The 15,636-nt window shown below is 43.3% G+C and overlaps 1 protein-coding gene across 1 annotated transcript in view; it reads left to right on the top strand.

Annotated features, from left to right (window-relative positions):
* Positions 1-11,119, top strand: part of Ppa1 (inorganic pyrophosphatase 1) — a 31,368-nt gene extending 20,249 nt beyond the window's left edge. Inside the window, exons 7-11 of the mRNA XM_052744887.1 lie at positions 2,368-2,495; positions 3,221-3,306; positions 7,432-7,501; positions 9,276-9,318; positions 10,768-11,119. Of these exons, the coding sequence (XP_052600847.1) occupies positions 2,368-2,495; positions 3,221-3,306; positions 7,432-7,501; positions 9,276-9,318; positions 10,768-10,799 (359 nt within the window). The 3' untranslated portion in view covers positions 10,800-11,119. The remainder of the gene's footprint in view (positions 1-2,367; positions 2,496-3,220; positions 3,307-7,431; positions 7,502-9,275; positions 9,319-10,767) is intronic.
* The last annotated feature ends 4,517 nt before the right edge of the window (positions 11,120-15,636 follow it).

The following is a 15,636-nucleotide window of genomic DNA, read 5'->3' as shown; positions in this document are numbered from 1 at the left end:
CCCAGAACAGATAACTAACCATGAGACCACATCAATGAACGAACAAATAAGCAAATAATGAGGAAGATAAAGAAATCTCTAATGCAAATCCCAAGTGATTTATGTAGCTATGGTACTCTCGAGGGCAGAGCATAAGTCCCTCTCATTGTTGGTTGTGAGTGCTAAGAGTGTAGTATACATCAGAGAAATACTGCCTCAGCCAGTGCTTAAGATCATCGATAGGGAAGGTCTTCATGAACATGGACCCTTGAAATGATACACTTTGTGTTTTGATGTGTCTGGGAGAATAGTCCTTGCAGTGCAATGATAACAAGTTTAGCTGTCTGTTAGAGGGTCTGTGTTTGAACTTGGTCCAGTGAGTATATTTAGCCCATTTGTTAACCATCTGGGGTGCAGCTCTGACGGTGTTGGTCAGGGTCTGTGTTCACGCGTACTTGGTGGTGTGCTCTGGCCACAGATTGTAAAGCTGAGCTGCTCACAGTTTCAGCACTGGTTTACTCGGACTTTGGTTCCCAGCAATAGAGCTGTAGGCTCCTGAAAACTCCCCGGGTAGTCAGTGCCATGGCGAAGGTATGTGCTGTTTTCACTGCGTGTCGCCCTAAGGCGGTGTCTGTCTGCTTGTCCCCATGCGTCCTTTCCTTTTGCTGATCCTGAGTGCTGTCTTCGGTAACAAATCTACAAGGTTAAGTAATGTGGGTGCTGGAGAGATGGCTCAGCAGTTAAGAGCACTTGCTGCTCTCACAGAGGACCTAGGTTAGGTTCCCAGCACCTACGCTGTGGCTCGCAATCATCTGTAACTCCAGTTCCAGGTAATCTGATGTCACAGGCACCAAACATGCATGTGTGGTGCACATACATGCCAGCACAATAGTCACATAAAATAAAATGAATAAATCTAATTAAAAAAAAAACAAATAATACGTTTTTGCTAAGTTTTGCGAACTGTTCTACAGAGGGTAGATCTTGAAGCCTTCACTTTCTGAATGCTGAGATAACAGGTGTGTTCCTCTACATCCGGTCCATGCCGTCTAAGGATGGAACCCAGGGCTTCATGGATGTAGGCCAGCACTCTAATCCTAGTCCATGAGTGTAACTTCACAGTTCACAAGCTTTCCATCCTTTTGTTGGTTGGTTTGCTGTTGAAACAGGGTCTCACTATGGAGCTCTGGCTGGCCTGGAACTTGATATGTGGACCAGGTTGATCTTGAACTCACAGAGATCCACCTGTCTCTGCCTCCTGAGTGCCAGGATTAAAAGCGTGTATCACCATGCATGGCTGGTTGTTCTTTAGGTAGGTCAAAAATTGGATGAATTAGACCAAAGCTTTTCTTCTTTCTTTCTTTCTTTTTTTCCTTTTTTTTTTTAAAATTTTTCGAGACAGGGTTTCTCTGTGTAGCTTTGCACCTTTCCTGGAACTCTGAAACAGAGTCTCTTGTAGTCCAGTAAAGCTTTGAATTTTGGATTCTGCCTCCAACCTCTGCTGTGATATGATTACAGGTGAACACTATTATGCCCAGCTTTAAAGACATATTTTTTTGTATTGCTTCGTTTTCTTTGTGTTGGAGGATAGTCTTATTATAGCCTGGGCTAGCTTTGAATTCCACATCCGACTACTTCAGCAGCCTTGAATGCTGGAGTTACAGCTACATGCCACCATGTCCTCCTTGACTTCTTAGTGCTTCTCTTACTTGCATGGAACAGGAACTATTATTATTATTATTAGATCCCAGTGCTGCAAAATAAGTCAACTAGTTGTTTATTATTGTTGTTGTTATTTTTCAAGGCAGAATTTCTCTGTGTAGCCCTGGCTATCCTGGCACTTGCTGTGTAGACCAGGCTGACTTTGTACTGAGAAATCCACCTGCCTCTGCCTCCTGAGTGCTGGAATTAAAGGTGTGTGCCACCATTTCTGGCTTACTTATCTATTTTGATTTTTCAAGATAGGGTTTCTCTGTGTAGCCCTGGCTGTAATTAATTAAAATATAGTAATCCATTAGTATCAGTTGAGTCTACTTTTCTTGTCTTTTGGTGTATAATTGGAGTGTGAGCCTCTGACATACAACCTTAACTTCCCTTTTTTTATTATCTCATACCTCCTTTATAGAAATTTTACTCCCTGCCAGACTGGTTTGATTATATAGCCCTACTCATTTCTCTTGGATCCTATAGCAGTTAGCCAGGCTTGATTCCCCACTCTTCAGTTTTTAATGTCAAAGCTATTCAAAGATACTGGAGGATTTTCTTTTCTCACCTCTGATATTATCTTGGGCTTCTTCATAACCTTCCCATGTCTCTCTCAAATTGGTATTTTTGTTGAATGCCTAAATTACTTATGCATCATGTGATGTGTTTCTTCTCTCTCCTTAGATATTTCTGATGTCGAACGGCTGAAACCTGGCTACTTAGAAGCTACTGTTGACTGGTTTAGAAGGTATAAGGTTCCCGATGGAAAACCAGAAAATGAGTTTGCATTCAATGCAGAATTTAAAGACAAGGTATGTGTCTTTCAAAACTGGAGCTTTAGACCATTTATATTGAGACTTACATTTAAAATATGCTGTTCCCATCTAAAGATTCATGAAAGAAGGGGGCCAGGGATGTATGTCTGTGGTAGAGTGCTTGCCTAGTATGCTTAAGACCCTGCACTCGCCGGGCGGTGGTGGCGCACGCCTTTAATCCCAGCACTCGGGAGGCAGAGCCAGGCGGATCTCTGTGAGTTCGAGGCCAGCCTGGGCAAGTGAGTCCCAGGAAAGGCGCAAAGCTACACAGAGAAACCCTGTCTCGAAAAACCAAAAAAAAAAAAAAAGACCCTGCACTCGGGGCTGGAGAGATGGCTCAGAGGTTAAGAGCACCGACTGCTCTTCCAGAGGTCCTGAGTTCAATTCCCAGCACCCACATGGCAGCTCACAACCATCTGTAATGAGATCTGGCGCCTTCTTCTGTGTACATAATAAATAAATAAATCTTTAAAAAAAAAAAAAAAAGACCCTGGACTCGATCCCTAGTTCCACCCCAAAAATTCTCATATTCGACAATTCTAAAGATGCAAGATAGTCTTGGCCTTTTGCTTATGTAAGTGTTCTCTTCGTTTTTTTTTAACAAAACTCTTCTGTTAAGTCCCTTCCCGACTCAAAAGAGGTAGGATCAAGTTTTGAGAAATTATACGTGATGGGAAAATACCTCCCTTTTTACCATCCTAATGCCTGTCTTCAAATTACAGGATTTTGCAGTTGACATCATTAAAAGCACTCATGATTATTGGAAAGCATTAGTGACTAAGAAAACAGACGGGAAGGGAATCAGTTGGTAAGTTTTAACTCTTTGTGTGTCTTTAACACACAGTAGGCCAGTTTACATCAAATATTTTAGAGATTGTAATGTTACCAGTGGTCACGATCTAGATAGGTGTTTCCAGAATCTTGGCCTCTTATTCAAAGGACTGAAATAATGACGCACACAGATTTACAGCAATAGCAGAGTAAGTCAGTCAGTTCCAAGTGGAGCTATGATACTGATTAGAAAGGGATACACGTCTTGATAGATTAGGTCACATATTTACTTTTCCTATTGGACATGTCCCTTCCACTAATCATATGCATGCCTAATTATACATAGTCATAAGATGCTAAATAGGGGAGGATCCCTAAAAGGTTATTAGAGGACACAGTTTTGCCTTCCTGCCATGTACCCAAAACTAGTTCTGGCCGAATTTCTTTTACATTCTTAATACAGGCTACATTGGGAATATACTTGAATACAGACAGTCTCTGTTTAATGCTTGTTAGGGGCAGAGAAAATTAGACTATACTTATGTGCCTTGTTCAGAGAGGGGTGTAGACAGTGCTTGAACATAAAGTAGCTAGGTTGCCAAAACATTATTAGCTGGGGGTGGTGTTCATAGCCCAAACCAAGTAGATTCCCAGGTATACTAAATTATTCCCATACTTGCCTGCCGTAGCAAGATTCTACTGTTACATTTATTTAAAAAAAAAAAAAACGAGGTCTAGTTAGACAGTTCAGTGGGGTCAAGTGCTGACTGCATAAGCCTGATGACCAGACTCCAGGCTGAGAACTCCACAGTTTCCTCTGACCTCCATATGTGTGCCATAGCATATGCATTTCCGCATGGGCACACATTACACACACACACACACACACACACACACACACACACACACACACACACATATACACTAATAAATGTAAAAATTAAAAAGTGCTGGGTGTGTTAGTACATTACATGCTTTTATTCCCAGCACTCAGAGGCAGAGGCAGGTAGATCCTGTGAGTTCAAAGAAGTTGGTCTATATCGCAAGTTGCAGCCAACCAAGCTACATACTGATACCGTCTCAATAAATAAAATAAAAATAAAAATTAATTTTGCTAGTTTCTATTCAGGTTATTACATCAGCAACTTAAAACTTTCCATAAGATGCTTCCTAAGTGGGTTCGAGGGAGGGATCAGGGGTTAAGAGCCCTTGGTGTTCTTCAAGTTTGGTTCCCAAGACCTCAGGTGGCTCACAGCTTGTCTTAAGTCCAGTTCCAGGGGATCCTGCATCTCTGGCCTCCTCAGGCACCTGCACTCACATGCATATACCTACATGCTAATGAACATACTTGCACGTAATTAAAAAGAATGAAAATAAATCTGTTTTTAAAAATCCTCTCTAAACAAATTCAAACTAGATTCATAAGTGTGATAGTCGGGTCAGAGCTTGTGAGCGTAGGGTGTATAGAATGTAACAGATAAAGATGAGTGCCTGTTTTGGTATTCTCTGATAAGAATATGTACAGGTGTGATTAGGGATGATATAGTGTGGTAGCCTGGAGCACCATCAACACTGCTTCATGCAGATCTTTTGAAATCAATTCCAGAGAAGCAAAAGCTGTCTTAGGATAATGACGGAGCCCATGTGTTTAAAGGTGGGGTGGCTAGTGTCCTCTGCACGGTTTTACAGTTGGTGGGACAGCATAGACCATGTATCAGTGGCTGTGGCTTCATTTCCTAGGAAGCAGGATTGGCTTCAGTCTAGTCATGTTTCATTCCGCTCTCTGGGGACCTGTAATCTGATAAATATCCAAGCCCTTTGGGGATCAATATTTATTGACTTGTACTGTCACCAAGAAAGCAATTTTTGCTACACCACTGTCTACCATGCTCCCTGAATTTACTCCCACTCATAATAATAGTTCATGTTAATTGAGCAATTAATACTTGCCAAGCATGAAACAGATTGAGGAGGTTGAGCTTAACCACAGTCACTCCAGAATAAGTGTTGATGCCTTATCTTGACTACTGGGTTCAGGTCCCAATACTGAAAGAAAAAAAATAAATAAATAAAATAAACAAAACAAAACAAAATATGGTGCTCTAGATAGCTCATCAGGTACAGGCTCTTTTTTTCTTTCTTTCTTTCTTTCTTTCTTTCTTTCTTTCTTTCTTTCTTTCTTTCTTTCTTTCTTTCTTTCTCTTTCTTTCTTTCTTTCTTTCTTTCTTTTTTTTTTTGGCTTTTTAGGAAAGGGTTTCTCTTCTCTATGTAGCCCTGGCTGTCCTAGAACTCGGTCTGTAGACCAGGCTGACCTCATACTCAGAGATCTTGCCTCAGATCCTGCCTCTTCCTCCTAAGCCCTGGGTTTAAAGGGGAGCACCACTACTGCCCTGCTGAAGATAGCCGATCTTAATCACAATTTAAAACTTAGCCCTGAGGCCGAGACGTAGCTTAGTCGGTACAGTGCTGGCCTGGCATGCATGAAGCCCTGGATTCCACCCCAGTGTTGTGTAAGCCAGATGTGCTAGCTCGTGTTTGCAGTTGCAGTAATCAGAAGTATTTCAAGTCCAAGGTCATCCTTGGCTTTATAGCCATTCTGAGGCCATCATCTGCTACAAGAGACCCCTGTCTCAGAGTAAATAATCAAATAAAACTTTAAAACGCTTTCCTAACACATGCAAGATCCCAGCTGCATAAAAACAAGTAAATAAATAAAATTAAAATCTTTCCGAAAAGCACCTCTTTGTCGGGTTTTGTTTTGTCTTTGTCAGTCCTTTATGTGTGTGCAAAATATTTTTTAAACAATTAGGATTATATTATGCACAATTTGTTTTATGCTTTTTAATTTTAAAACTACATCCTAAGCATTTGCCCATTGTATTGTATAAGATTCTATAACTGTCTAATCCATTTTGTGGATAAGCCTCACCCCCACCCCCACCCCCAAGACAGGGTTTCTCTGTGTAGCCTTGACTGTCCTGGAACTCGCTCTGTGGACCAGGCTGGCCTTGAACTCACAGAGATCCGCCTGCCTCTGCCTCCCAAGTGCTGGGATTTAAGGCATGTATTTTTTTTTCCTTCTATCAGGAGTATCTGTATTTTATATGTTTCACCAACACTGATGGGAGCAGGTTGGGTTTTTTTATTTTTTTAAGCTTCATTTTTTTCCCCAGAATTAGGAAAGATGTATTTCAGATTTTAATTTGCATTTCTCAGCTATTTTAGTAAGTACTGTAGATGATTTAATCTCAGATTCTTTTTTTTTTTTTTTTTTTTTTTTTTTTTTTTTTTTTTTTTTTTGGTTTTTCGAGACAGGGTTTCTCTGTGTAGCTTTGCGCCTTTCCTGGGACTCACTTGGTAGCCCAGGCTGGCCTCGAACTCACAGAGATCCGCCTGGCTCTGCCTCCCGAGTGCTGGGATTAAAGGCGTGCGCCACCACCGCCCGGCCTAATCTCAGATTCTTAAGTCTAAGTTATTAAGAGAAATAAATCAACTGCAAGAACATCTGTACCTTGCCCAAATAAATAATTAGAATGTTTAAGATCGTTGAGAAAGCTTTCAATCAAACCAAATTTAATGCTATCTGATTTAGGCATGATGATATCCGCCTTTAATCCCAGTATTCTCTGAGTTCCAGGCTAGCCTGGGCTACATTATGAGACCTTGTGCCCACCTCCCAAAGCCATCTGGTCTGCCGTCATCAACTTAGTTTTTATTTTTTTTATTTTTTATAATTTATTTATTTTTATTTTATGTGCATTGGTGTTTTTTTTTTTTTTTTTTTTTTTTTCTCGAGACAGGGTTTCTCTGTGTAGCTTTGCACCTTTCCTGGGACTCACTTGGTAGCCCAGGCTGGCCTCGAACTCACAGAGATCCGCCTGGCTCTGCCTCCCGAGTGCTGGGATTAAAGTCATGCGCCACCACCGCCTGGCTTGCATTGGTGTTTTGTCTGCATGTATGTCTGTGTGAGGCTCTGGAACTGGAGTTACAGACAGTTGTGAGCTGCCATGTGGGTGCTGGGAATTGAACCCAGGTTCTCTGGAAGAGCAGTCAGTGCTCTTAACCACTGAGCCATCTCTCCAGCCCCAACTTAGTATTTTTAAATGTATGAGGAGACTATATTGTTCTTTTATCTTCTGACTATGTTCATTTCATTCAATAGCATGAATACCACAGTGTCGGAGAGCCCCTACAAGTGTGATCCTGATGCTGCCAAAGCCATTGTGGATGCTGTATGTAACATCTGCTTTTGAAAGATGACTGGGTGGCTGAGCGATAAGGGTGCTCCTTGGGGAAAAAATATTTGTTGCAACAAGTATTTGAATGTTTTTTGTGTGCATATTACTGTGTGACATGTTGAGGTCAGAACTCCAAACACAGACAAATAAACATTTGAGAGTGGTCCTGGTCAACCCTGGTTGTACAGACGCAAAGTTGGTAACTTGTAAAAACCAAAGTGATTACTGAATGTACTTGGTAGCCTAAGAGCCACTCACCTGTCAAACAACTTCCAGAAGAGACCAAACAGGAAGTTAGTTGATTTGTTCATAGCCAAGACCGAGGGAGTAAGCACAGGAATCATTGTAGGAGCGATGATGTATAGTACAGAACTTTCTCACAAGAAGTACACAGTCCAGGAGAGCAGCATCTTGCTTTTATGGAATTTTTTTGTTTCTTATTTGTTTTTTTGAGTCAGACTCTCCCTGTGTCATCCTAGCTGGCCTCGAAGTCACAGAGCTTCTGCTTACTGAGTGCTGGGATTAATGGTGGGTATGTGCCACCTCACTCCGCCTGTGTGCTGTTTTTATTAATCTGATTTGTTTGGATTTAGCGAAAGACTGAACATTTAAAATTTTCATTTATGGGGCTGGACAAGATGGTTCAGTGGTTAAGACCACTTGCTGCTTTTGCAGAAGACCCAGGTTCTGTTCCCAGCACCCAAACAGTGCCTTATAACCACCTGTAATTGCAGCTCCAAGGAGATCCAACCTGGACCCTGGCACGCATATGGTACACAGATGCTCATGCAGGCAAAATACCTGAAGATATAAAGTAAAAATAATCATTTGTTAATTTTTATTTTATTTTTATTATTTTTGTTGTTGTTATTGGTTTTCATTTGTGCCATCAAAAGCAGCAAGCAGAACGAAACGACCTGACTTCCCACGGCCTCATCAATGGGGCACTTCAAAGGAAAAGGACTTGATGAGCAGCCCAGGGCATTTAGATTCCTCTTCGTTGACAGTGAACCCTGACAAAATGAGATGAACAGGAAAAACAAAACTGGGCATGGTGGCTCAGGACACTGAGTCTAGAGGATTGCTCAGAGTTCTGTGCTGTGCTGGCCTAAGCTATACTATGAAGCCTTATTTCAAAAAAAAAAAAAAAAAAAAAAAACAACAACAGGGTGAGGGAAAATGGAATCGTGATGCATATACACTGGGTTTTATTTAAAAAAAAGTTTCTTTTATGTGTGTCAAGAGACTTGCAGAGGACCAGGTTTCAATTCCTAGCATCCTTATGGTGGTTTACAACTATCCATAGCTCTAGTTCCAGGGATCTGACTCACGGCCACCAGGAATGCATGCGGTGTGCATACATAACAGGCAGAATACCCATATACATAAAATTAAGTAGATGTTTTTCAAAATTGAAAGAGACTTGGATATGTTGATCTCTTAGCACAGTGGTTCTCAACCTTCCTAATATTGTAACCCTCATGCTTTGGTGAACCCAACTATAAAATTATTCTGTTGCTACTTCATAATTGTAATTTTGCTGCGGTTATGAATCATAATGTAAATATCTGGCATGTGATCCCAAAGGGGTCGAAACCCATAGGTCGAGAACCCTGTCTTAGCAGATCATACTCTTGTTCCTGGAAGTTATTTTTAGAGACTAAAAATTGGTAGTCTCCTGTCCATTGTTTTCCAACTTTACTAGTAGGCTTTTAGCTTTCCCTCCTAGGGTTAGACTACATTTTAATATTTTAATGTTTTATTTTAGTTGCCGCCACCATGTGAATCTGCCTGCTCACTACCGACAGATGGTAAGACCTGAGACCTGAGTCCACTATAGTCATATTAGAGTTATATGTCTGTCTGTATATTTCCCTTGGAAAATAGTTATATATGGTTATGGGTATAATAAGTTTTCCTGTGCATTTATAATATGGAAAGATTAAATCAAGCTAGCAAATCTATCACCTCACATACTTATTTGTGGGCAAACATTTAAAATCTACAGTTGTAGCCATTTTGAAAAATATCCTGGGGCCAGGCGGTGGTAGTGCATGCCTTTAATCCCAGCACTCGGGAGGCAGAGGCAGGCGGATCTCTGTGAGTTCGAGGCCAGCCTGGGCTACAGAGTGAGATCCAGAAAAGGCGCAAAGCTACAGAGAGAAACCCTGTCTCGAAAACCAAAAAAAAAAAGAGAGAAAACTATCCTGGGACCTGGGCTGTAGATTGATGCGGAGTGTGTGCTTAACATGCTAGAAGGCCTGTGCTCATTCCCCAGCCGCAGGAAGGAGGTACTAATAGGCAGTGCATTATACTAGTGCAGTCAGCATTCCGTTAAGTAAAACTCACTGCTGGGACTTGACATGACTGTGCCCTTGATCAGCTCCTGCCTCCCCTTCCCATCTGGCCTCCCTGCTCTCAGCCCCGGCAACCACTCTCCACTTGTGCAGTTCCACACTTGAGGAGCCCACAGTTCAGTCAAGCTGTTGGTCTTTTTGTGCCTGTCTTTATTTCACTTGGCAAACCCTGCTCAAGTTCCGTAGTGTGTATGTGAGGATGGGACACTGCGTGCCGCCTTTCCTTTTTATCCCCTTCTCTTTTTTTTTGGGGGGGGGGGCGGGGACGGTGCTTTCTCTCACTCAGGACCCTCCAATTCCATGTAGACACTGTGGGAGGGACCCAGCATGGGCTGTGTTCTACATTCTCCTCCAGACATTGCCTGCTTCGCTCAGAAAATAGCTCTGTCCCCTCTTTAGATCTTAGAGAGCTCTGTGACGGGTGTGGTAATGCACGCCTGTAGTCCCAGCACTCTGGAAGCTGAGGCAGGAAGACCACAGGGTCAAGGCCAGCCTGCGTTACGTAGAAAGACCCTGTCTGAAAAAAACAAAGGAAAGAAAAAGGAATCTAAATTTCTTCTGGTGAGAAAAGGGTCTGCCACTTAAAAAAATTGAAGCTACCATGGTGATGTACACCTTTAGTCCCTAGTGCCCAAGAGTTTGGGGATAACTTGGGCTCCATAATGAGTTTCAGATTAGCCAAGACTATATGAGACCTCATCCCTGTGCTAGGTACTAGTTTCTGACTGTAGCTTTGCATGCATGTTCTAGAGGTCATCTAGAGGAGCCATGTAAAGCCCTGTTGTATTCCTTGGTAGGCAAGCATTCTCCTGCTGAGCTACATCCCCAGCTTACCCTTTGGTATATCTTGATAATTTGGGTTCTTAGCAGAGACTCATTTGCTTTTCTCTTTTCTGGATACAGTGGACAAATGGTTCCATCACCAGAAGAACTGATGAGATGCCTCCAGAATCCAAGCCGATCCTGCTGCATCCTGTTCACCTGGAGGCGTTAGATGCAAAAGTGTAGTAACTTCAAAGCTTTAAATTTCTATAACTTACCTAATGAAGCAGATTCTGCTGTGGCCAGTCCAATATGTTCAGAAGGTTAGCCATCCAGACACTTCACATCTCAACCAAGACAGCTTTTACTACATGTTAGCTCTTAAAGCCCTTGTGACATGGAAATCATTTGTGCATAGATGTGCAAGGTGTTCATACATATTGGATGTATATGTTTACTGTGTTAGGAAATAAACTTATTTTGCTGAAACTTGGTTTAGGATATTTTTTTATTCCAGAGTCATCATTATCAAGCTGGGTGTGGGTTCTTCAGAGTTCCTAGCAGTAGTCTTAGAATTCCCCTTTATATTATTAGATTAAAAACTGCAGCTGAGCCGGGCGGTGGTGGCGCACGCCTTTAATCCCAGCACTCAGGAGGCAGAGCCAGGCGGATCTCTGTGAGTTCGAGGCCAGCCTGGTCTCCAAAGTGAGTTCCAGGAAAGGCGCAAAGCTACACAGAGAAACCCTGTCTCGAAAAACCAAAACAAAAACAAAAAAAAAAAAAAAACTGCAGCTGAGCCGGGCGGTGGTGGCGCACGCCTTTAATCCCAGCACTCGGGAGGCAGAGCCAGGCGGATCTCTGTGAGTTCGAGGCCAGCCTGGGCTACCAAGTGAGTTCCAGGAAAGGCACAAAGCTACACAGAGAAACCCTGTCTCGAAAAACCAAAAAAAAAAAAAACCAAAAAAAACCCCAAAAACTGCAGCTGGGTGGTGGTGGTGGTGGTGGTGGTGGTGGTGGTGGTGGTGGTGGTGGTGCACACCTTTAATCCCAGCACTTGGGAGGCAGAGCCAGGTGGATCTCTGAGTTCAAGATCAGCCTGGTCTATAGAGCGAGATCCAGGACAGGCACCAAAACTACACAGAGAAACCCTGTCTCGAAAAACAAAACAAAACTGCACAGTGGTGCACACCTTTAATTCTCAGACTCAAGAGGCAGAGCAGACAGATCTCTTGAATTCAAGGGTATCCTGGTCTACATTGTAGGTTCCAGGCCAACCTAAGCAACATTGTAAGTGCTTATTTAAAACAATTTTAGGAATCTGAGAATAGAATCTCTTGTGCATATAGAAGTCTTATTATATGCCGAGTTCCTGAGATCCCTTTCTGAAGCAAAAACTTGTGAATTACTATTACATTAGTGGAAAGTAAACTGTTACTATTATGTTAGCCAAACCTTTAGTGAAGGTTGAAGTAAACGTGACATTTACCTCTTTACTCACTGAACTGAACCCTTACGTCATTTGCATTGGACCGAAGTTACCAGTCAGAACAATGTTTGGTGACTTGGAGCTAGAGAGACTTGAGCTTGAATCCAGGATCATCTTATCAGTTCTGTACTCAGGCGGGATACAAACCACTCACCCTGTTTTCCTCATCTATAAAAATGTCAGGTCATGACTTATAGTAACATTCGTGTTTATTGCGTCTGAACTTTGTTATCCTGTGTGTGTGTGTGTGTGTGTGTGTGTGTGTGTGTGTGTGTGTGTGTGTGCTGTGTGCGCGCGCAGAGGAGTGCGGGTGTTATCGGCAGTAGAGGCTTAGTAACACCTGGAGCTGGAGTAACAGGTGCTTGCGAGCTGCCTGGTGTGGAGTTCTGGAAACCGAACTCCAATTCTTTGCAAGAGCAGTCAGTTCACACCCCCAGCTGCTGAGCTAAGCTGTTTCCACTCTACCTTACGTTTCTGAGGCAATCTCTCATTGAGCCTGGCACTTGCTGACTTGGCTAGACTGGCTGGTGGCAAGCTTCAGGGATCCTCCTGTCTCCATTAGATGCCCCACGATGTCTCCTTGTTATTTTAGTCTGCATTTTTGTCATCGCTAATGATGCTGATCATCTTTCATGTGCTTATTTCTTACCTGTGTCTCCTCTTCGATAAAACGTCTCTGTGTTAGTTTTATGTTACTGTGGCCAAATACCTGAGAGAAAGTCTAAAGGAAGAAAGGTTTATTTTCATTTTGGCTCACAGGTTTCGGGCCAAGCTTGGCTGGATCCATTGCTTTGGGCCTGAGGTGAGAAATGATGGGACCAAATACCGTATCAGTAGAACCTTGTGCCAGTGAGGGACTAGGGGCAAGATGGGGCTGGGTACAAGGCATATCTTCCAAGGGACACACCTAGTGATCTACATCCCTACCTCCTACTCCACCATCTCTCAATCGGGCCTTCCTGGGAATCCATCCAGGAATTACCACATTGCTAAACTGGAATCCTCAAGATCGCTCTCTAATCTTAGTGGTGTGAGCCTATGGTTCTAGCAATTCAGGAGGCTATGAGACCAAGGCCCTGCATGGATTAAGAGTGAATTCAAGGCCGGGCGGTGGTGGCGCACGCCTTTAATCCCAGCACTTGGGAGGCAGAGGCAGGCGGATCTCTGTGAGTTCGAGGCCAGCCTGGGCTACCAAGTGAGTTCCAGGAGAGGCGCAAAGCTACACAGAGAAACCCTGTCTCGAAAAACCAAAAAAAAAAAAAAAAAAAAGAGTGAATTCAGGGGCTGGAGACATGGCTCGGAGGTTAAGAGCACTGCCTGTTCTTCCAGAGGTCCTGAGTTCAATTCCCAGCAACCACTTGGTGGCTCACAACCATCCATAATGAGATCTGGTGCCCTCTTCTGGCATGCAGGCATGCATGCAGATAGAACACTGTATACATAAATAAATCTTTTTTTTTTTTTTTAAAAAAAAGAGTGAATTCAAGATCAACTTGTGTAAGATAGTGGGACCCTGTCTCAAAAGTGATTCTAGGGCCTGAAGAGATGGCTCAGTGGATATGGATGCTTGCTGCTCTTCCAGAGGACCTGAGTCCTGTTCCCAGCACCCACATCAGATAGATTTCAACCACTTGTAACTCCAGCTCTAAAAGATAATGACACTTCTGGCCTCTGTAGGGACTGCATTCAAGTGCACAAACAACTAAAAAATAAAATCTTAAAAAAAAAATTCTAGATGGGTATGGTGGTGTGAAGGGGCCCCAAAACAGCTTGACCACACAGCAGCCATGACAGGCTTAGGGGCCTAGACACAGCTGCTGTGATAGGCTTACTGGCAGGCAACACCCAGATCCAGGAAAAGCCTTAAACTGTAGCACCCAGGGATCCACCCAGGGATGAGGAAGTACCTGACATCCCAAACGTTCCAACCATTAGATAAGGTGGCCAGATGCCCTTGAGTCTAGCACACACCTATTTTTGTTTTACAGATACCCCTAGACAATTGTCAGCCAATCAGGGTCCTGGACCCTGGTAATCCCCTCACCCCAACCTCTGCTATGATAAAAACCCTGCCCCACCTGAGCTCAGGGCTCTCTGCTTTCACCGCTGTGTCGGACAGACAGAGGGACCAAGTTCTGGAGCTTGAAATAAAGGCTCTTTGCTTTTACATTCGGGATTCGGTCTCCGTGGTGGTCTTTTGGGGGTCCCCAAGATCTGGGTATAACAGTGGAACACAGTTTTAATCTCAGCCCTTGGGAGACAGAGACAGGTGGATCTTTGAGTTCAAGACCAGCCTGGTCTATAGATCAGGTTCCAGGCCAGCCAGGGCTTCATAGTGTGTGTGTGTGTGTGTGTGTGTGTGTGTGTGTGTGTGTGTGTGTGTGTGTGCCTGCTGTCTTCAGAAGCCAGAAGAGGGGTCAGATCCCCTGGAACTGGAGTTACTGACAGTTGTGAGCTGCCATGTGGTTGCTGGGAATTGAACTCCTGTCCTCTGGAAGAGCAGCCAGTACTCTTAACCATTGAACCATCTCTCCAGCCCCCAAAAGATTTATTTTTAACTATGTGTATGTATTTGTGGATGTGTGTGGATGTGTGCACATGAGTACAGGTGCCAGTGGAGGCCAGACGAGGGTATTAGATACTCTGGGGCAGTTGTGAGCCACTCAGTGTAGAACCAAACTCTGATCCTCTAAAAAGAGCAAAACAGGGCCGGGTGGCAGTGGCATGTGCCTTTAATCCCAGCACTCAGAGGCAGAGCCAGGTGGATCTCGGATCTCTTGAGTTTGAGGCCAGCCTGGTCCACAGAGCAAGATACAGGACAGGCACCAAAACTACATGGAGAAACCCTGTCTTGAAAAACAAGTAAAAAGAGCAAAATCATCTTTCCAAACCCAAAACTTTTTTTTAAACTTAATTGTGTGTGTGTCTCTCTGTATGTAGGTATGTGACGTGAGTGCAGTCTTAGGGAGTCACAGGATGTTGTGAGCTACTTGATGTGGGCGCTTGGAATGGAACTCAGGTCCTTTGTGAGAGCAGTATGCCTTAACCACTTAGCCACAGCTCCGGCCTTGTTACAAACCACAGGCTTTGAACAACCTAACTTAGAAAGCCATAACATATTACACACACACACACACATACACACACACACACACACACACACACACACACACACACACACACACACACACACACACACACGACACTTGCGTGCCACCCTCTTGAGAAGCCCATACACATGTCTTGGGTTCTGTGCTCTCTTTTTCCTAAACCTACCTGTCTTCTCAAACTCAAGTTTGAGAACAATCCTTTCACAGGGGTCACCTAAGACCATCCTAAAACACAGATATTCACATTATGATTTGTAACAGTAGCAAATTACTTAGGAAATTGCAATAAAATAACTTTATGGTTGGGGTCATCACAAGAGGAACTGTACTAAAGGGTTGCAGCATTAGGAAGGTTGAGAACTATTGCTCTAAAGCATGCTATCGGTATGACTGAGACCACACCAGATCCTCCCT

Source organism: Peromyscus californicus, unplaced genomic scaffold, assembly GCF_007827085.1.
Source record: "Peromyscus californicus insignis strain IS unplaced genomic scaffold, ASM782708v3 Scaffold_19__1_contigs__length_69161282, whole genome shotgun sequence".
Classification (NCBI taxonomy): Eukaryota; Metazoa; Chordata; class Mammalia; order Rodentia; family Cricetidae; genus Peromyscus; species Peromyscus californicus.
This window is presented reverse-complemented; position numbering and strand designations above follow the sequence as displayed.